The sequence below is a fragment of the Pocillopora verrucosa genome, chromosome 13 (genome assembly GCF_036669915.1).
Source record: "Pocillopora verrucosa isolate sample1 chromosome 13, ASM3666991v2, whole genome shotgun sequence".
Classification (NCBI taxonomy): Eukaryota; Metazoa; Cnidaria; class Anthozoa; order Scleractinia; family Pocilloporidae; genus Pocillopora; species Pocillopora verrucosa.
In genome coordinates, this window is record NC_089324.1 from 281,070 (window position 1) to 302,242 (window position 21,173).

The following is a 21,173-nucleotide window of genomic DNA, read 5'->3' on the forward strand; positions in this document are numbered from 1 at the left end:
AAATCTCAAAATGATTAAAAATAACAATTGCTGTGAAGCCTCAGTACTTTTTTTTGCTGTTTGTTGTGATCTCTTCTTGAATGTGACTTTTCCTTCATATCTTACTTTGAAACTTTAGTAGCATCTTTTGTGCTCATCAAAATTGAATTTTGGCAGCCATTTTGGTAGCCAGTAATTAGTGCTATAGTCACCTGGCAGGAGGTGAGAGATGATGCAATCCTCAACCAATAAGAACACAAGAATCTCTGTAATCACTTGGGCAATTATGTTAATATTGTATAACTATTTTCTGAACAAATTCAGGTTGTTTTTGTGTAATTGCCAGTTACAATAAGAATACTATTAACAGAACAAAGTGCATGAACATCACCACAGAAAGTTCCTGGAATGAACAGAAGTTTACAAAATGCTGAGGGGGTGGGGGGGGGGGAGGAGCAAGGCTCTAAGACCCTGCAGGGGAGCATGTGGGAAAGGATTGCAGCCCAGGTAACAAAAAAATCTAAGTTACAATGCTCCACATTTATTATAAATACAAGAAATCCATACAAGATTGCATCTCAACATTTGGAAAGATACAAGGGAAAGGAAATAATCCTAGCACTCAGATTTGTACTGGGGGTGCCATATGTACAGTTATTATTGTTAATAAAAAGTAAAAGACACTGAAGACCAAATTATAAATACAGCCTAGTTTAAAATGTACATCAAAATGGTCTAGAGACACTCGAGGACATGTTTTTGCCAACTGATTTTCTTCCAATGTACAATTTAAATTTATTTCACAATCTCCCCACACACTATTGGTGTGATCCACCTGTTATCTAGTTGATTTGTTTGCCCTGTTAGGTGGTAGAGCTATCACTCTGCTCCGCAATGTCAAGTTAACCTCTCCACAGTTTGCTTCTGTTAGCAAGTTTAAAATAGAATTTTCAAGAACAGATTCCACCAATGACTCAAACTCTGGCAATCTGAAACACAAAGAGCGGTTATAAAGTGTTCAGTAAGGTTTGTCTTTTAGTTAAAAATGTGTGTTATCTTAGGGCACAGGGGGAGATCTGGAGAAGGGTAGATGAATTGAGATGAATTGCAGCCTTCTAATACGATTAGTATTCTGTAAAGAAATTGTCTATTTCATTTGTCAGATATCTCATTCCTTAGTGGAAGCACGCCCCTTCTAAAAAAAAGAAAAATCCTGGATCCACCATAAATATTAGAGGAACTAAATGCAAAAAAACTATTTGTGTGAGGGAACAATTGTTTAAACAAGAGTGATTGTAATTTTCTTGCTGCTAAAATGAACCACAACAAATGATATTCACCTTGAGGATGACAACAAAAGTAACTGTTGTCGAAGTGTCATAAACATAGATGAGTACACAAAATAAATAAAGTATCAGTTTTGTTCAAATGAGAACTGAGCTCTTGGGTGTGATTTCATAAAAAACTGCAGTAATGAGGGCATACTTTGTCAGGCTGTGATTGCAAAAAAGAAGAACATAGTAATGACAAACCTTCGCACTGCCTGTCTTTGTACAGTGCTTCTTTCATGATCTCTGTCAGCATCTGTCAATCTATCAGCTATGGACAGCGATGACTCTGAATTATGCTGTATAATCTGATGAGTTCTACTCATAACTCTCTCCTCTGTATTTTGATCCACAACAGCCTGTCATAGTACACAAATACTGCAGTTGGTATAATCTGTCTACATGTAAAGTCACTTTCATTGGTGGCTTCATTTATTTAAAGCAACTGTTTATCAGCACCAAAATAAACTGACAGTGTGTTCTTATTTCCAGCTGACTATAATGTCATTATAACAAAAATTGTTTTCCACATGTTACCTGTCTGTTGGAGGGAATTTGTTCCAGGTCACCTCCAAACTCACCATCCACAAGAGATTGGTCAGAACTTTGACTACTGGCTGAGGAGGGCCTGGAGCTGGTGGTGTATTGGGTTTCACAAAGCTGTCTGAAGTAGGGCACAGGTTCCTGGTTGATCTCACTCATCCTCTGATAGAAATTGTCATCATCAAGAAGGCCCCTTGAGGAACACACACCCACAAAAAAAAATAAAGCTTTAATACACACTCTTTAAAAGAGGCTGACGTACAATGTACCTAAATATGCACTACATTGCCATATAAAAACCCTTCAATCTAAAAATGGATTAAACAATATTGCTATTAATAACATTATTTAAGGGAGCCCTGATTGAAAAGATTGCACATGTGAGATTTTCTCATACATATCAACATACTGATTTGACAGCATTAGAAGTATATATATATGCAGCATTCCTTTGTATGGCTTATCCCTTCAACTCTTAAGATCTGATTGTTAATTCTGCCCACCAACTGCTACACATTTCCTTGTGAATTTGCCATGAGAATCTGGTGCTAGATCAATACAATAACTTCTACCCCACTCCTGATAAGTTTGCCTTTCTAATAATGATAATGTATGGATATAATAAGGTGAAATTACATGTTAATCACTTCTGGGAGTTAAAAGGGTTAATCATTGAGCAAACAATTAAAAAAGGGAGCCTTTACCTGAATATAACAGAGAGTACATCCTGGATAATCCCTATCTCATGTCTGGAGCAGGAAACTAAAGCAGACAGCTCTTCTCTCTCTTTGTCACCAGTCCCTTGTGATAATACATAATGTCTGCAAAGATTTAAGTCACTCTAATGAAATCAACATTTCATGTGCTTAGAGACCCCACAAATAACAGCTTCAACATCTACCTTGATTTTCTGTATCAATTTACTTGCCACATCAACCACTACCCTCAACCATCAACTAATTACTCCCTCTGACACTTTCCAAAAAGCAGGAGTCATTCTCTTCTTTTCTCTCTCTCTCTCTCTTTCTCTCTCTCTCTCTCTCTCTCCCTTTCTCTCTCTCTCTCTCTCTCTCTCTCTCCCTTCCTCTCTCTCTCTCTCTATTCTCATTCATCATTTCATTTCTCTTCCTCTATCATCGTCCTTGGTGATCAACAATCCTTCCTCAGACTGCCTCTCATGTACATGACTATAAAAATGAATATATGCAGCCTTTTTCTAGATAGTGTAACTCTACAACACAAATACAGCTACTCACTGGTCAATCATAAATTTGTTGATTGCAGATGGGAAGTTGCTGTAATACTCTCCAATTGCATGAGTCCTTGCAGTGATTCCCAGATGGAGAAGGAAAGACTCTGGAGGTACAGGTTGGGGGGGTGTTTCTTGTCGATCATAGTTGCTTGTTTTTTTTCTTTTCGTTTCTTTGGGTGAACCAATTGGTGGCAAAGCCTGATATTTTTTCAAATCACCTTCAGAATGAGACACAGGTAGGTGAGGGTGGCTGATGGATTTAAGGTGTGGTCCAGAATGAGGTCTCTTTATATTATCTTCAGTTATTGTAAAAGTGTACTGTTTCTCTTCCTTCATGTTGGTCCAGTCAATCAGGAGCTGGTTGTACTCTGCCATCTCAGTTTCATCTACAATCTAAAATTCCAAAGACCTTAATTGTCAACTAAATAAATGGAAGAGCTTGGATTAAACAATAGCAAAGTAAAAACTGACAAACCTCGCATATTATATCCAAATCATAAAGTGATGGTGTGCCACAGGAGAAGAAAGAGACCTAGAAGGTTTAAAGAACAATTAAGCTGAGCCTTGCTTCCTTTGAAAATACGACACAAATACCAAAGAGAGGTCCATACAATGAAATGTAATTCAGTGCATAATTGAAAGACTTAATATAATGAGGCCTATACCTTAAGCAATACATTCTGCTGTGGTTTGAGGAAGCCATGATCAGGTTCTATCATTACCACCTAAGATAAAATTCATTACAAGTTGAGATCAACAGAACCAGAGACAAACTGAACCTCAACCACCTAAACATACAAGATAATGCTAAGTTGAGGAATTTCAATTCAGTGTCGAAAGTAATCTGACATAACATTGGTTTTGCTTTACTTCACTCTGTGATTGGTCCAGAAAAGTTGTGCCACCATCTCAACCAATCAGATACAAAACTAAAACCAATCACAACTTGGTTGCTCACATTTCCCCATGCTTGTGACAGTTTGGTGGTTCTAATACTGTCTCATTGTTCTCATTCGCTGTAAAGATATTTTCTTTTTTCTCCTGATTGGCCACTGCAATTACTTTGGGTCTAGATTTATGACAATTGAAAGGCGCTCTTTAAGAAATACAATTTTTATCAATTAGAAACTGATTGCTTTGTTTGTTTAGTACCTGGTCTAAAGCTGATACCCATCTGAAGGATATGATATGGTCCTGTGATGTGTTTGTTAGAAAAAACATGCGACGAGACATGGTGTAAAGAGGAACATCACCAAATGGAATGCACTCTACTGACAAATAGGCCAGCTGAAAAAACACAAGTCAAAGTCATTAAATATGATAATACACCTCAATTAATACATAAAAAGTTCATAACTTCATTTTTACCACTTTTGACTTTAAATTCTTGTTAACTCTGAAAGGCTGAAGTCAGAGTGAATCATCAGACATTGAAAGCCAATCAAAGAACCAGCATGTCAAGTAATGATGTCTTTTGATTGACTGGAGACCAATTATGGCTTAAAGCTTGAGGCATAGTACTAGCTGCGGCAAAGACAGTTAAGAATTAACAAGAGGATGGCCTGTAATTTGGTGTTGGCAGTAGCAACACCTTAGCTGAGGTGATACCAACCTGTTTAGGCACCTGGACAACCTGCTTGTCAGGGACTGTGTTACTGGCAACATCCCTGATAGGAAGAGTCTCTCCCATGATACGTTGGTCATATCCCACTCCAGTGAATGTTACCAGAACTGTCTCACCACCAATAATACGCACTGGTATATCAACCTACATGTTAAAGACACACCATTTAATAAGTTTGCATAGTAAGTGATGGACCAGAGAATCTAAGATTAAAAAATTTTATAAACTTAACTTAAACTTATTAGGAAGAGCTTTAAAGCACGAACATTTCTTAGAAAAAATTTTAGGTCTTGGGAAACTCAAGCCAGTGAGTGGTCTGTAAGGGTCTAGCACTGATAATTAGTACCAGACCCCAGTGCTCAAACCTTCTCCCTGCCTCCAGTCACTGGTCAAAAATCTTCCTCCAGGGAGAGAAATGCTTGTCTTGAAGGGGTAATCAGAATCTACACACAGGCTACCATGAATGACAACTTACCATGTATGTCCTGGCCTCCAATGGAGCAAACTGCCAGTAAATCAGAGCAGCACACCCTGGGGGAATCTCCCCTGATGGATTCAGACATTCAAAGATGCGGCAGCCATAGTTTTGCTTTGAACAAATGAAACATGAAGTCATTAAAAGTTAAAAAAATGTTGGCAACATACCAGAGACTTGATTGGCCGAAATTGATGTCATAAAAAAGAGCCCAGGGTGGGTACCTAGGTCAATTTTTGTTGGGTATGTGCCACTGGCCTCTTAGAACCCCAAGCTACCCCATTATAGTTTATTCTCTGGCTAATTATAGACTCCATCTTAGTCAGTTTTGGACAAAACATTTTTTTCAATCCCAACTTAGTCACTTTCTGTTTGTGCATCTACTTTATCAAGCCTTTTAAGTTGTTCATCCAAAAACAAATAGGCACAATTTTGTCAAACTGAATTTCTAGAATACTTTTCACCTACAGCACAAACATTCTGATACATTTGTTAACTGTAAATACTTGTAAATTTAATGTACCATTTTTAAATGCCTATTTACTTGAATTTTCTTAGCCTAAAAATCCAGAAAATGTGTGACCCCACTCAAGTAACTATATTTAAATGGCAACCCCATTAGTCAATCGAGCTGAGGAAGTTTGATCTCATCCACTGGCACATCTCCATAAGCCTATTATCAGCAGCACATCTCCATAAGCCTATTATTGGGAAGTAACCCCCTCTTCCCTGGGAAAAAGGTCTCAGTGAAAGGAGCACAGTGATCATAGTGATAAAGTAATACTAATACTAGTAATACTGTTGTCCAACAAAAAACTTAGGATCCTTGTGTCTGGCTTTTTTTGGATAATAAATAAATGTAATAAGTCAAGTAATGTATCCATAGTTCATTCTGTCAATATCTCAAAATCAAATGACAATAATGAATCCTGCTGAATTAACTGAATGCAAACATTAAGACTTACAGCCTGAACTTGTGCAAGAGGCTCCATATCCAGCTCATACTTTACAACTCTGGATCCTCCATTGTACAGTTCATAGACTTGTACTGGTGGTGATGTCCCTCCAACAGGGACTGGCTCAAAAAGGTGCCTTGTACTGGCAAAGTGAACATAGTAACTGTCAGGGTCCACAGTCACACCAATGAAGTTCAGCTGGGCAAGTAAGCAAATAAACAAAGTTATAAGACAAAAATTATAGTGGACTGTGACAAATTAAATGAGATTTTTGTTTCAGATTTAGACTTATTTAAGTGAAACAAATTAAAGTTACTTCCATTTTTTCAACTCTGCCTGACTTGAGGTGAATTTCTACTGAAATTTACACAAGGAGTATATTCATTTAATTTGTAGTAATATATATCATACCAGGATTTCTCTTCCTCTCATCACCTTGAACAAGACAGGAAGCTTGTTGGTGCCAATAAATGAGTGGCTGCAAGCGTGATGAAACCAAAGAATTGATAATTGGACTAAAGGAGAATGACAGACATATGTATGGCTCATGGGCCCATGGCTGTTTTATTTAATGATGATCAAAGTAAATATATGGGAAAGTTTTCCTGCATAAACAGTGATGTAAATTGTGACACTGTGTTTTATAGATACCTGTATGTAAGAGTAACAGTGTGACACTCTCCAGCCAACAACTTTCCTCTTCTGGGTTCAATGCTGAACAACTTATTATCCATGACCTGCATCTAAAGGAGTATACAATTCTTAACAAATGTTAAAAACAATTAAAATTCCAAACTAAAGTATGTAAAACTCATGTCCAGGTTCCCAGTTTTTGTACTCTTGTCTGTACCTCGTGCAGTTCATCTTCATCATACTCTCCTGTTTCTGCCCAGTATTCTAACTCAAGCTGAAGATCACTTGGATACAAGAATGCCCTGCAAGGTAAAAAATTCTCTGTCATCAGTTCTTGGGGATTCAATACAACTTCTGATAGAAGTGACCTGATTTGACTTGGGGGATTCATTGACATGATTAGCCATCAAATATATTAAGTCATGAAGTTTACTATAAAAGCTGTCTTACAACAGTTTAAGCAGTGCAGCCACATAACTGTATCTTTTATCATTTGATTTATATTTTATAAGCTGAATATAAACTGAATGCAAACTGCAAATTAAAGTCTGTAAATTAAAAGAATATCTTAATTTTCAAATTGAAGTAATTCATCAGAAATGACAATCTTGGTATTAACATGGATTGAAAAGGGTAACCTATCATTACCTACAGATAGAAACTGACCAATCACACTTAATTCTTATTGCCAGTATATTATAACATCAAGGCTTAACTGACTTATCAGTTTATGTGAACTGGACTTATAACATGTGACTGCTGACAGCAACTCTCCTTTTAAATCTGATGACTTCTGCCTAGGTTGTCAAAATGTCAGTCATTACTACCAACAACAGTCCTTCTCAGGACTACTCTCACTTAGATGATCAGACTACATGATCACTTGGTATTATCAGGAGTTATAATTACCATTCAGCAGGAACTGTGCCTGTGTTTTGTAGGTTTAGATGCACCACACATGGATCTCCATTCAAAGGTGCAGCTCCAAAGTTTAAGTCCATAATCGCTCGTGTATTGACAGGGACTCTGCGCCTGGTACTGTGTAAATTTGGATCACTTTATTTCAATATTCATCAGCATGATTTGTGATTGAGTTAATTATTACTGACAGTCTGAGGTGTTCCTTACCTGTGCCTTGTGAACTGTGTAAATTTGGATCACTTTATTTTAATATTCATCAGCATGATTTGTGATTCAGTTAATTATTACTGACAGTCTGAGGTGTTACTTACCTGTGCCTTGTGACTGCAGCATAAAGGAGTTCTGATGGAGACGGATCTGCCTCCAAACATTCATTGAGACTGCAAGTTAAAACAGTAAAGTATTGACAAACATAGTAAAATGACACAACATTGATTCAAAATTAGTTTTGATAAGATATTATAAGTAATATTGTATTTAATCTTATTTTTGTTGACAAATACTCAATGACACTATCCCATTATACAAAAACAGAAGAGTTTTCAATTTCAATTATTCCCTGCTAATAAATTGACCGAAGAATTTTAGATAACTTGACTTGCTGCCTCAAGAGCATCATAGACCTGACAAAGACATTTAAACATTAGAATCTTTAGAGGATCCTGAAGGAATCTCTACGAGGTCTTCAAAGATCTCTTACCAGTGAGAAGACACTGAAGACTTCCTTAAGATTCTTGAGGAAATAATAAAAGCACTTCAAAGACCTTGCCAAGATCCTCACAAATATTTTTGTAAAGACCCTCACAAGGATCCTGCAAGGATCCTTCAAGATCTTCAAAGATTTCACTTGGGATAATTATGAATAACCATTTAAGTCTACCTGTCAAGTGATAGGAGATTCCATATCTGCACTTTGCTGTATGCTTTGCCACTCCCCAGACAACGTACATCAGTCACAGACAGAGTAGGATACACTCCCTGACACTGCAGTTCAGCTAGTTGTCTTTTGGGGCAAGTCATCAGAGGTTTTCCACCATCTGCCAGAGGAAAATCAACATTTGAATTGGATGTGTCTGCTGTTAACACTCAATTGCAAAAATGTTGACACCTAAAAAGAATTTTCAATAAACAAAGACACCCTACAGCTTTATGTGTCTACAAGGTAACTAACATATGTTGCAAATGGTGAAATATGGAGACTGTCCAAGCTTTCCTGAAAAGGAAGCTAGGAACATTGTGAAAAAAGATTTTACATGGATTGAATAATAAGAAAAGTAAATGAATGATTGTGTCTGTGCAAACAATTCTCATGAAGCTAAGTCTCATTGTTCGTGGATCATGCTATTCAGGTTTCAATATTATTAGTAATCAAGAGTAAAATAAAATGACTAAAAAAAGGAAAGGAAGGGTGTACCTGCCAAGTCAACAATATAATTTTGAGTGAGTCAGTGAAAAAAAAATTTTAACATACCACAAATTGAGAGAAGTTCATAAAAGAGTTTGAACTTGTAGGAAACACGGTGTGAAGGATAGGCAGTTGCTGTTATTTTCTGGGAAGTTCTTGCTGGAATAATCCCATTTTGATTGCTTATTTCCATTGCTGCAATACACAAGAGAACAGTTAAAAACACTTCCGTCAAACCAAGTATACTTCTTTCCAGATATTTTTATGCAGTACCAGGTAAAATAACATAAAACTTAAAACAAAAAAACCGAAAAAAACCAGATATGACGAACTTACCCAATACATCTCTTGCAATCTGTTCATCATCATAGGGTCCCAATATCTCCTGGTCAATAAGTAGGTTATAGTGGAGACTGCAGTCACTATTATTATGGATTGTTAGCTCTTGAGATGCAGAGCTTCCCACAACAATGTCCCCAAAAGTCATAGCCTCCTCTAGACACTTTAAGATGAAAAGAATAAATTAATGCTCATATATATGTAGAAATAAATAAAAGGAATGATGCCAATTAGAAAGACATCCAGTGGAAAATATTTATGTTGACTTGGCCCTTTAACTCTGACACACAAGTGATTAACTGCTCCCTGTGATATCCACACATTATCCAATGAAGGGTAATAGAAGGGCTCAAAATTATCAGGTAAAAGTTGTTATCTTGATCTAGCACTAAACTCCTGTTAATTAATTGACAAATGTCTAGCCCCTAGAGGGGAGAATTAACAATCAGATCTTGGGAGTTACAGGGTTAAATGCTTACCACAATTTCCCCAAGAGATCCTTCACCAATAACTCTCACTAGATAGGACTTATCTTCTTGTGCTCTAGAGGTAAAAGACAACCCTAGTCAACTACTTGGCTTTGAATAATTTTCTGCTTTAGACAACAGTTAAAATGATGAAGAGTTCTCTCATTCTCTGCATGTAGCCCTGCTACATTCTCAGTAAAAACCAAAACTACTCCACAAAAAGGTTGCATTACAATTGAATTAGCTTTATCTAATTGATTTAGAGAAACATTATGATGACCAAATGATGATCAGGTTCCAGCTGACATTTTATGAACTCCTTACTGTTGCTGGGATTCTGGTTGCAATCCTTTCACAGAGAGTTTTGTCTTGATCACATATTTTTCTTCTTCATGAGGTTTAAAGCTAAAAGTGTGAGCCTATGAGAAAAAAAGGAGTTGTTTACAACACATTGCATTCTGCAAAAGATGATAGAACTGATAGAGGATAAGACATGTAGATAAGACCAAAATTGTTTTGTCTTACTAGTAACACTGTGATAATTTACAGGGATCTTGGAAGACAATTAACAAAAAAAAAATCACTGAAACACACTGCTCATGCCCACCTGAGTTTCATTGGGTAGAATGACTCCATCAGAGGGATCAATGCTAAGACTTTTAAAACGAGGTCCAGGGATCTTCCATGAAAACCTGATAAGCAAAATTAGGCTTGTTGATGTTATAATCATATTATAATAATGTAATTATCAATCTTCTACAAACACATTGCTGGACTCTCATTCTAAGAAAAAAGATAGATTTTATTTCTATTAATGAGAAAAAGGTGGGATTTAGTTTGACATTTAAAAAGGTTAACATAATTGAACAAACCTCAGTGGAATCCTGGAGGTATTCTTTACTTCAAACAGCCTTGTTGATGCTGTACCCAAACAAGTTGGTTTGAAATAAACAGTTCCCTGTAAAACCCAAAAAAGTTACTGTCAGATGAAATAATCACGGAAAGTCACTAGACAGATTCAATCAGAAATCACCTGATTTTCAAACTTTTCACACTTACAAAAACAACAAACTAAGATACTTAAATTAAGATTTCATTCATAGCAGTAACTGATGTGTAAAATCTGATCAGTAAATCTCCTATAGCCAAAAAAACAAGCTGCTTACAATGACTAAACATATATTTTGAACCCATGAAAATAAAGGATTAGTGGTTTAATAACAAATATAATTATATGAGTATAACCTGATTATTGAGTTTTAGAGATGGAGTCTCTGCTGATCCAACAAGGTTGATTTCCTGTTTAAACAAAATTGTAAAGTACTCAGTATAAACTATCACATATTATACATTACAAAATAAATGTACTTGCCAAAAAAATTTGGATTTAATTTTATGAACAAAAATTCATATCTATAAGTATGATACAATGTGATGAAAACTCATTTCACTTAATTTACAAAAAAAGTTAAAATAACCTGAGTAAACTTGTTTGCATCATTCAGCTTACAATTGACTGTGCACCTAAAGGCTTTTACTTCTGTTGGTGCCATTTTGAAAATAATCAACTGGAAAAAAAAAGAGAGAAGGTTTGAAGTATTGAGAAAGTTAATCATCCATGGTCTAAATAAACAAGTTGACTGCAGATCATTAATGAATGATGGGGCAAGCTTCTAAAGAAACTGTCAGTGGTGCTGCATTGGTGAGGGGTGTTACAAGATTATTTGGTTTAACCAGATGACAGAGTAGATAAATAATGTGAACTAGCCACCCAAAAGTGTTCCCAATACTGACATTTCAAGCCTAAGCCCTTCATCCAAACATATCATTATTAACCATCATTAAAACACAATTCTAACCTGATATTTATCAGTAAGCAATCCAGTTCTAGGTCTACATGTAAACTCTCTGAAAAAAGGAACCAGAAACATTTACAGTTAGCTCAGCATGAGAGATTTAAAACCAGAATTTATAATTAAGTTTGTTCAACTTTAATCACAATTATTAATATTATTATTATAAATACTACTAAAAGCTCTTAGGAGCTTCAGCCTTAAATTTATAGAACTTATTCTGCTCAATTTTCAATAAACAGGTTCACTTTCCCCTTTGATATAATTGTCAAATGCAAATTTAAAAGGAAAAATCTATTGATCATTAATATTTGAATGTCATAAGCTGAGTATTTTGTTCACAACAGCCTGCAAATTAAACATAGGCCAGTTTGATTTGAGTACCAAATACTAAACTACTTACTAACCTTGCTTGCTTGAGCCACACTGCGGAACACTGGCCCCCTGTTGTTTTTGTACAGACTTTGCAATGCACTTGGTCCACACTGCCACAACCTCAGGCCAATATTCCACAGTAATAACCTCACACTTGGTTAGTAAAAAGTTATTTTTTAACTTATCATGTATTATTAGGGTTAATTTTTTTTAAAGGGTTGCACTTCTATTTGCCTTTTACAGACAGCTATAACTTTTTCCTTCTCTAGTTTCACCCATACTTGGTCTTTGACCTTTTGTGGAAAAGTAAAAGTAACATATTACAATTTATTTTGTCATTACCCTGATGCATCATCATCAAATGCAAAATGGATTGGATTCTGCCCATTGTTGCTCAACAGCAATGTTCTGTATGACATGCCATCCACAGTGGTAGCTGGAAAGACCTAAACATTGGAAAAAAGGAATGAGTTACGAATCAAGTTTAGAAAGAAAAAGATAAAACAGCAACATTCTTATAGGAGTAGGGTAGGGTAGAATCTTCCTCATTCACACCAGCAAAACATGCTTTGTTAAATCAGGTTGAACTGAACAAAAATAAGGAACAGAAAGCTGAAAAACTAAATTTTAAAGAGGGTTCAAGTAATCACTAACTTTTAATTCATTGTGCTAAATTTGAGGTCACCAAACATCAGTTTGAGCAGTTTAAATGGAGAAAACATTTTGACAAAACAGCTTAAAAGCCATTAGCTTTAGTTTACATTCCCTTATTATCTCATACCAGCTGTTTTACATCCCACTGACTTCTGGGGATAAATGTTTCAGTCCCCATTGCAAATGTGTGTCCTAAAAATAATTAAAAAAAAAAAACTTTTTTCAGTGAAACAAGGAACACAGATTCATTGATGTTTCCTCAACTAAAATTCTAGAAATAACATTAAAACACATATATAAGAACTCATTAAAGTGTATGGCAACAAAAACAGAACTAAAGCACCATATCCTTGAATCTAACCACAAACAGAGTTCAGTTCATTACTAATTACTTATTAAAGTTACGTTCAGCACAAACCTGTAGCACTGAGTGAAAGGCACCAGGGAGGGCACAAAGTGGTATCCTCAACCAGGCGATAATCTCTCATACTCTGTACCATGATAGAAATAATATGATATAAATTTCATCTAACTATCAGTGTGTGACACAATAAGATCAATCTATCAAACATTGTCAAAAATGTACTTCAATGGATAAGCAAAAAATTCTACTTGAAAAAAATTAATGACATCATCAGAACTCTTAATTAATGACAAAGAGTAAGATTTTCCACAGAAGAGTGTTCAATTGTGATGCCATGGGCATCACCATCTGGGAAGGGGTGGGGGGGTAAAAGGGCATTCTCCTCCAGGAAATTGTGAAAAGAAATAGTTATTGCAGTAACTGTAACTAAGATGTGCATTCCTTCATTCTGAGCTATAACTTCCACTGTTGAAAAGTGTTTGAAGCAAGCACAAAGGGAACAAAGAGTAAATTACATTTAAATGAAAATAAATTTCAAACAGTGGTTTGCTATCTTGAACTCAATATTTTAAATCAGAAGCCTTAAATGCATGAGAAATATGTTTGTTATGAGCTTGGAAAAGAAACAATCAAGTTAGGGTTCCTAACAAATTCACAAGCTCTTGTAACAGAACCTCACCTTATAAAATGCATAACACTCCAGGTCAGCACTAAAAAACTGATTGGCAGCATTCTTTAAAAAAAATACAGTCATAAATCACACTGTAAACAGAATCACAGTAATAGAAAAAGGAACCATGTGAATGAAAAAGGCACTAACAATGATTATTGAAAGTATCAATAACTTACTGGTCTAAATGTCACTCGGAATGATGCAGTTTTTAAGGGGAGGATGTCTGCTTCATCAGGGGAAACAGAAAATATCCCTTTTGTATCTATCAGACAGAAAGGAGCAAAAACATTAATTGAGTATAAATCACAATACCATTTGCAATAATTATAATTGGTCTTAAACTAGAAATGGGCAAACAACAATTGTTAATGGCCAACAAATTACAATTTAAATTAACAATAACCACCTTTCATCCACATGCATGTGATTTTTCCCTTTGTGTGATTTGTGATGTTTACTGTCTGTAAGTAAAAATAGAAAAAAAAAGTGAAAACTTGAGCTCATAATCAAGGAAAATCAAAAAAGTGTTCTGAAACTATTTTACCTTCTGCTCCACAGCTTTAGGATCCAACAGCTGCCCAAAGTCTGTGTGGTGAACATCTAAACTGACATGAGGAACAATGGCAGTCTGCAAATCATGAACATAGTGATTACATTAGAATCAAGCTTCAAATAGTAAATTTAAACGGAAGAAAAACATGGACCTAAAAAAACAAACTACTTACAGTTTCTCCAACTGATGCATGACAAAAGAACTCTTCCATAGGTGAAAGTTCATGAACTGATGGCAGTAATTCTCTAGAGGAAGTACTATCATAATGCTAAAAAGAGAATACATTGAATGTTGTAATTAAACTATATCCTTTATTTCCTAAAGGCAAAACTCAAAATGAAAGGGATGATGTAATATTATAATAATAAGTAGTATATGTTTTAGCTCTTAATCCCTGAGAGTGACTGACTTCTTCGTTCTCCTTACAGTATTACCATTAAAGAAAATTTACAGGGCACGAGAATAATGGAAATGATCACCAACCTAAGAAGCTCCTGATGGTCACATAAATTCTCTTTCTCATTACCACAGGAAATGTAAAAAAAACGGTGTGGAGAAAATGAAAACTTATTTTAGGGTGTAAAGGGTTAATGTCACATCAACCTTAACTCTCAGAGTACCAACCTCCAGTGCCATTAGAGCTCCTTCTTCATCAAGTTGAAGTTTGTTTGTTCTCAGATCTTCATTAAGTTGCTATAAATAAATAAACAAATTAAGCAGTTAGGTTATTTGATACATTAGATGTACATTTAGATTTTGTTGAGGGCTGTTCTAGGCCAAAAGCATTTTGAAATAACTTAAATTCAAGTAATTATACATCATCTTGATCAAAATTTATCTCTAGATCTCTTTTAGCAGGAACACCACCACTTACCTCTGGTGAGATTTTTGAGAATCCACGTCTAACATGGATGTGATACCTGTCCAGATGTTTCTTCTGCAAAACAGCTGATAAACGGATCAATTTATGGTAAGTCATTTTTCTTGTTTCATGTAGTAATTGCTCAGTATCCCCACAAGCCCAATTGTTCATTTTATGTGAATATGATAAAAAAATGTAAGACTGAGTTTCACGCTTATTTAAAAGTAAAATGCATAAACAATAACCCATTCACTCCCAAGATCTCATCAGTAATTCTCCTTAGTGTGTGCCATAAAAATTCTCATGGAGCTAATTCTGAGAATTTTGTATTGGATCACCTAATAATCTCCTAATTGATATTTTTCTTTATTCTCATCACTTTTCCGCTTGATATTGTATTGATATTGTTGGGAGAATTTCTATCTTGGTCACTTACGGGAGTTAAAGAATTTCTAAATTATAAACATAGACACTGAATGTACCTGGTTTAACTTGTTCTGTATGACAAGTTCCAAACAAATCAACATACAATGGATCCTGAGAAAATCAGATGAACAAAACTTAATATAAACACTTTTCAAGATTACAGTTTGGACAAACAGAAAAATATTACCAGCCTAATACTAACACTGACCTGGTTTTGCACTAGACAAGTTAGTCTCCTGTAGTAATTAATTGGATTTGTTGGAGAAAAGCGTATAATTATGACTTGAGAACCCTTGCCAGGTAATAAACCACATGTTGTTTCCAGCTTGAAGACACTTTGATTGCAGTCGATCATGAACTAAAATATACGTTACAACGATTATCATAAGTACAAATGAGTAACTTTTAAACTTAAGTTTATCTGTTGATATCAAGTTATCTCTAATATTTCTTTTCCAAAAAACTGCCATTAAGAAGAATGGCACCTCTCTGAAAGGGGCACCTACAATTTATTTGTAAATCCCTTCAGTGGACACTTTCGGGCAACAAAAACAGGAAAACATCTTACAAAAAACCTGAGCTGATTTATTTCTTCATTCTAAAAATAGAAGCATCTGTTGAATGTAAAACATGACAGTTACCTTGAAAATTTTAGTGACCTGTATCTAGTAGCAATAATTACAAAATACTGTATGGATTTCAAAGGCTTTAGGGACTCAGTATGTATTTTTTGCTCATAATTAAGTAAGAAATAATTGGACTTGATACTTTTTCTCTAATCTAAATGTGATGCCATTCCTTTAATCATCGAAGTTGTCAATCTCCCAGATATCATATAAACACCACACTAACACCATTCAGTGCCCAAAGGAGCTGACTTTGCACAAGTAGAAAATAAAAATATATCAGAAGGTCAAATAACCCTGTTTTTACAGAGAGCATCTGAGCAGTTACAAGTCTAATATTTACCTTTTGCAAATAATTGTTAAATATTGAGAGCTGTATTAATCTAAAAGTGTTTGACATCAATAATCTTTTAGAAGACAAAAATTTGCTTATTATATTAATTACCTGAAAAGCTGCAGGAACATCTGAATTGTTAACAACCTTGAAACTTTTAGCTGAAAACTTGCCAGATTCTACAACTCCCATATCAAGATAGTCACAGTCAAGAACAACTTCAGGCCCTAACAAACAGAATTAAATACAAAATACTGATTTGCACTGGAAATTAATTGATTAGACGGCAAGGGTGGTTCATAATATAATGCTCATAGTTATTATGAGATTACAGCTGACCTAGAATGAGGGTCAGGGGAAAACTTGGGTAAATTTTTGCTGGATATGTGCCACTGGTCCCTCAGAATTCCTGACCCATAAAAGTTTATTCTGTGGTAAACTAAAGATCCCATCTTAGTCACTTTTGGGCAAACATAATTTTTGCGATCCCAAGTTGAAGTCACTTTCAGTTCATGCATCTAAACACTGCACCCTAAAAAGGCCTTTTAAGTATATCATCCTAAAATAAATTGTATTACCCCCCCCCCTTCATGTAGCGGACAATGTTAAAATTGACATGTCCCAGTATAAATTATTTCAATTAATCATTTTTTATTTCCAAGTTCAACTTCATGAACTGTCAGAGCCTGTAAAAGCACTAAACATATCACTACCTTTGCCTATTCCTGTGCATTTAATAACAGAACAATTGGTAGCTCCAAGAGCTATAACTTCCAGATAATCCACTGAGTGAAAACCAGGATTCTGTGGAGTAAATGACACCTGAAAAAGAATAACGAGACAGAAAAAATACATTTTACATAAAGATCACATACATGTGAGCCGTTTGCAAGAGAAGTAATATACTCAAGTGAGGATACAAGAAGAATAGAGAGAAAAATCTTCAGTTAAAAATTACTGTTAGCAAAGAACAAAGCAATTGAGTTCTTACTGGGTAATATAAATAAGCAGATTCACCTGCAACAAAAAATTACCTTAAGTTTGATGGTACTTTCTGCTGGGACAACACCATGATAATGTGAACATGAGAACACCATGTCCATATTGAAGGTAGAAGACGGTTGTAACACTTGGTATGGTGCATTAACCTATAAATTAAATTGAAAAGCTCCAATATAAAAAAAATCAATGATAATATCTCTTGTATTTAAGGAACTGGTCAAGAAGAATAACTCTTACTGGAGAGAAGTTATGTAACTCAATCCACTTGACAGCTGTTGTTTGAACAGGGACTTCACCAAAATTTAAATCTAATTCATCCTTGGTTGTGAACTCAGTAGGAGTGTTCTTGGTCTGCCTGGATATGCTGGCTACAAGATGGGGAAATTTACCTGATGTGGGAGATGAAAAATAAGTTCAAAGGATGATAATGCAACCACTGATCAAGAAAACAATATGGCTTGGGGACATGCTGTGGCCTGATAGTTAGAATGCTGGACTACAGGTTGGTAGGGGTTCGAGACCTGGCTGGGTCAATGCTAGTTAGTGCACTGGACTGTAGGTTGAGAGGTCTGGGTTCAAGACCTGGCTGGTTCACCATGTTATGCAATTGAGCAAAACACTTTACTCCCACCACGCTTATCTCCATTCAGGAGTATAAATGGATGCTGACATTAATCATCAGGGAGGTCTGATGAAATGCTGGGGAGTAACCTTGTGATGGACTAGCATCACATCCAGGGAGGAGTAGTAATACTCCTAACTGCTTCATGTAAAGGAAGGTAGGATAGGCTTCTGCTGGGTGTGCCACTTGGCTCAAGTACAGACTTACCTAACATAATATGCTAGAAATGTATGTTGATCAGTTTACCTATTCCTTCCAATCTGACATGCTTTGTGAAAGGAACTTTTTGCTCAGCACTATAAGAACACACTGCAGTGCCTTCATAAACCAATGCTGCCTACAAAATAATGATCAGTAAAGGAATCAATACAAGATTCTGAGAGAGTTAAGGCATTGGAATCATTCAAAACTCCACATTGTAATCACCCAATACCCAATAATCAATGCACACCATAGACATCTTGAAACATATACCTTTGGGCTAAATGTCGCTTTGATATTGCATGATGTTTGTGGTGACAGAGTACCACTTTCAGGAACAATTGAAAATGGCTCCAACACTTTCCAATGGAAATTTGTTACCAGTTCACTGAAAAACAGGCAAAGAGAAAGTACAGTTGCTTGTCATCAATAATATTCCATAAAACAGAGAAGTAGCTAAAAATTTTGTTTACATAGAAATATATATACACAACAGGTTAGTACTAAAAGCCTTGAGGATCTAATTCTTATACACTGTTATAAGCCTGAAAAAGGATTTTGATCAGCAAATGTTTTGCTTGTATCCAGTAGCTACATGTATATTTATCAAAAATACATATACCTGGTATTTGTGATTTGAAATACAACTTGCACACAGTCCTTTACAGCACACATGTTGAACTTAAGTGATTCTGGTACTGCTATATCTGCTTTTGGTAAGACTGCTTTCATAGGAACTGAAAAAATTCCCTCCTAAACAAACAACAGAGTAAAACACTGTAACATCAAAAAGCAAATTATAATAATCAAACAAATGCAGGACATCTTCGTAAGCAAATATATTTATAGTTTTTCATTAGTTTGTCTTTGCATTAAATATTTATCATGCCAGTAACATCCAAGCTGGGACTCAATTCACAGTAACTTACATTTGTTTCAAATTCTATGCAATCTTCATAATGTCCCTACAAAATAATAATGACAGATCTTGTAAAAACAAAAATGAAGCAACTGTTTCAACTAAGCTCTACAGATATTAAATCAACTCGGATAGTTTAAGAATAACCACATTATATTATACCTTTTCAAGAGGTCTGAATGTAACAGGCAAAGTAAAGCTGGTTCCAGAGCTTAGCACAATTGGCTTAGGGTAAAGTGTTGTAAAAAATCTACTAGATGGAGACCTGGAAATAGAAATAATACAATGTGATAAGAGAGTAATGAAGGAACTGTTGGCTCAACACAGAGACGTGCATATGCATAAACTTTTTCCACTTTTTTAATGCAAAGGGAAAAATGCTTAACTTACCCCCATGGCTAGACAAATAACAACTTTCTTTCCTTATTCAAAAAATTGTTCATGGTATTTATGTACTGATTAGTTGGAAGCTTCAACATCCTCTCCTCTGGCAACCCGTGGGAGTGGGGAATTTGAACCTTGTCTTGGTGGGGTGGGGTATTTCAACTATAATTGTCCAGTCCTTCCAGCCAAATACATGTCTTGGAAATCAGAGTTTTAAGGTAAAGAGTCTGTTGTTGCCAGCAAATTGCTTAGAAAAAAAATTAACATCATAAAATGATACTTACAAGCTAATAATCCTACAGAAGCACAAAAAACTAATACATGCCTTTCCTAAATTCTAAAACAAATGTTGATCATACAAAGAATACTACAACAAATTTTACTTGGGTAGGTCATTTGAAATCAACTCTGGCTTGGGAGTAGAGGGGGTGGAAAATGCTAAAAATCTAATTGAATCATTGCAGCATTTTAATTGAATAAGCTCTGAGGAGCAAAGTACTCACTTGTAGTGCAGCTTTTTAGTTTTAATCTGCACATTCTTAAGCACAATTTGCTGTGTGTACTCTCCACCAGGCTCCCATCCTTGCCATGTGATGCTGTTGGCAACCTCTATTCCAAAATGATTGACACTTCGTTCTGTTTGTACTGGCATGGTGAAAAATATAAGACCCTGTAACTGAAAAAGAAGTTAAGTTTGGTTAGGTATTGTAGTATGACAGCAGGTGGGGAAAAATGCAACACTGCAAAGGGTCAAAGAATGATAAAAAGCAATCATACTAAATAATACTATAGCACAACACAACTACCAGGTGTTGGAGCAAGTTCTCACCATCATAGACATATGAATGTAACTTCTAGGAAATGCAACAAACAAACCTGGTGGCTCCACCATTATATAAACAAACTCATCTCATCATGACTTATATTTTCAATCAATTTGCACTTCAATCCAATCAAAGAAGCCTTTCTGGCCTGGATTGCGCATATTTGCAGTCCTACAGTAAGCTCCAGTTTCGGTAGCGAATAGTATCTAGACATCGTGATCTGTGCATGCACCGAGGTGCACAATATACAATTTTCCACTTTGCATTGCTACTGCGCTGTATTCTTCCAAATGCAGGAGGCAATTTTCCCATCTCATCAGCTGAAGTTGTATTTGTACAGTTCTCACCAATCCTTGAAGGAATATTGTTCATCATTTAGTTAAACAGCATCATTGAATGAACTCACCGACTAAATTAGAAAACCATTACTCTCTGCATACAATAATCGATATTCTAGGCTGTTCTCGATGACAGTACACGAAAGATCAAATTCGCTCCAGATTTACAAAGATGGCGCCTACAAAGTTGTTGTTGAGAATCACCGTAGTTACGAAATTACCATATTTGGCATAACTCGCT

General features: G+C 35.6%; 1 protein-coding gene across 1 annotated transcript; it reads right to left on the reverse strand.

The window, feature by feature from the left end:
• Positions 1–26: 26 nt before the first annotated feature.
• LOC131789551 (cilia- and flagella-associated protein 65) lies at positions 27–21,116 on the reverse strand. Its single transcript, XM_066159904.1, has 49 exons — positions 21,001–21,116; positions 20,274–20,446; positions 19,549–19,651; positions 19,397–19,432; positions 19,090–19,220; positions 18,741–18,855; positions 18,513–18,603; positions 17,882–18,033; positions 17,677–17,790; positions 17,356–17,464; positions 16,754–16,869; positions 15,891–16,040; positions 15,739–15,793; positions 15,269–15,342; positions 15,019–15,087; positions 14,567–14,662; positions 14,386–14,469; positions 14,248–14,302; positions 14,018–14,103; positions 13,848–13,901; positions 13,223–13,295; positions 12,932–12,996; positions 12,493–12,596; positions 11,782–11,830; positions 11,401–11,490; positions 11,168–11,221; positions 10,795–10,880; positions 10,530–10,614; positions 10,247–10,341; positions 9,935–9,998; positions 9,453–9,618; positions 9,183–9,311; positions 8,592–8,748; positions 8,023–8,091; positions 7,700–7,828; positions 7,008–7,092; positions 6,809–6,900; positions 6,569–6,635; positions 6,167–6,355; positions 5,202–5,315; positions 4,715–4,870; positions 4,255–4,389; positions 3,768–3,827; positions 3,578–3,634; positions 3,107–3,495; positions 2,555–2,671; positions 1,845–2,043; positions 1,512–1,666; positions 27–968 (listed from the first exon to the last, which is right to left on the reverse strand). Exons 2-49 carry the CDS (start codon positions 20,420–20,422, stop codon positions 818–820), a joined length of 5,220 nt encoding a protein of 1,739 aa, XP_066016001.1. The 5' UTR covers positions 20,423–20,446; positions 21,001–21,116; the 3' UTR covers positions 27–817.
• Positions 21,117–21,173: the final 57 nt, after the last annotated feature.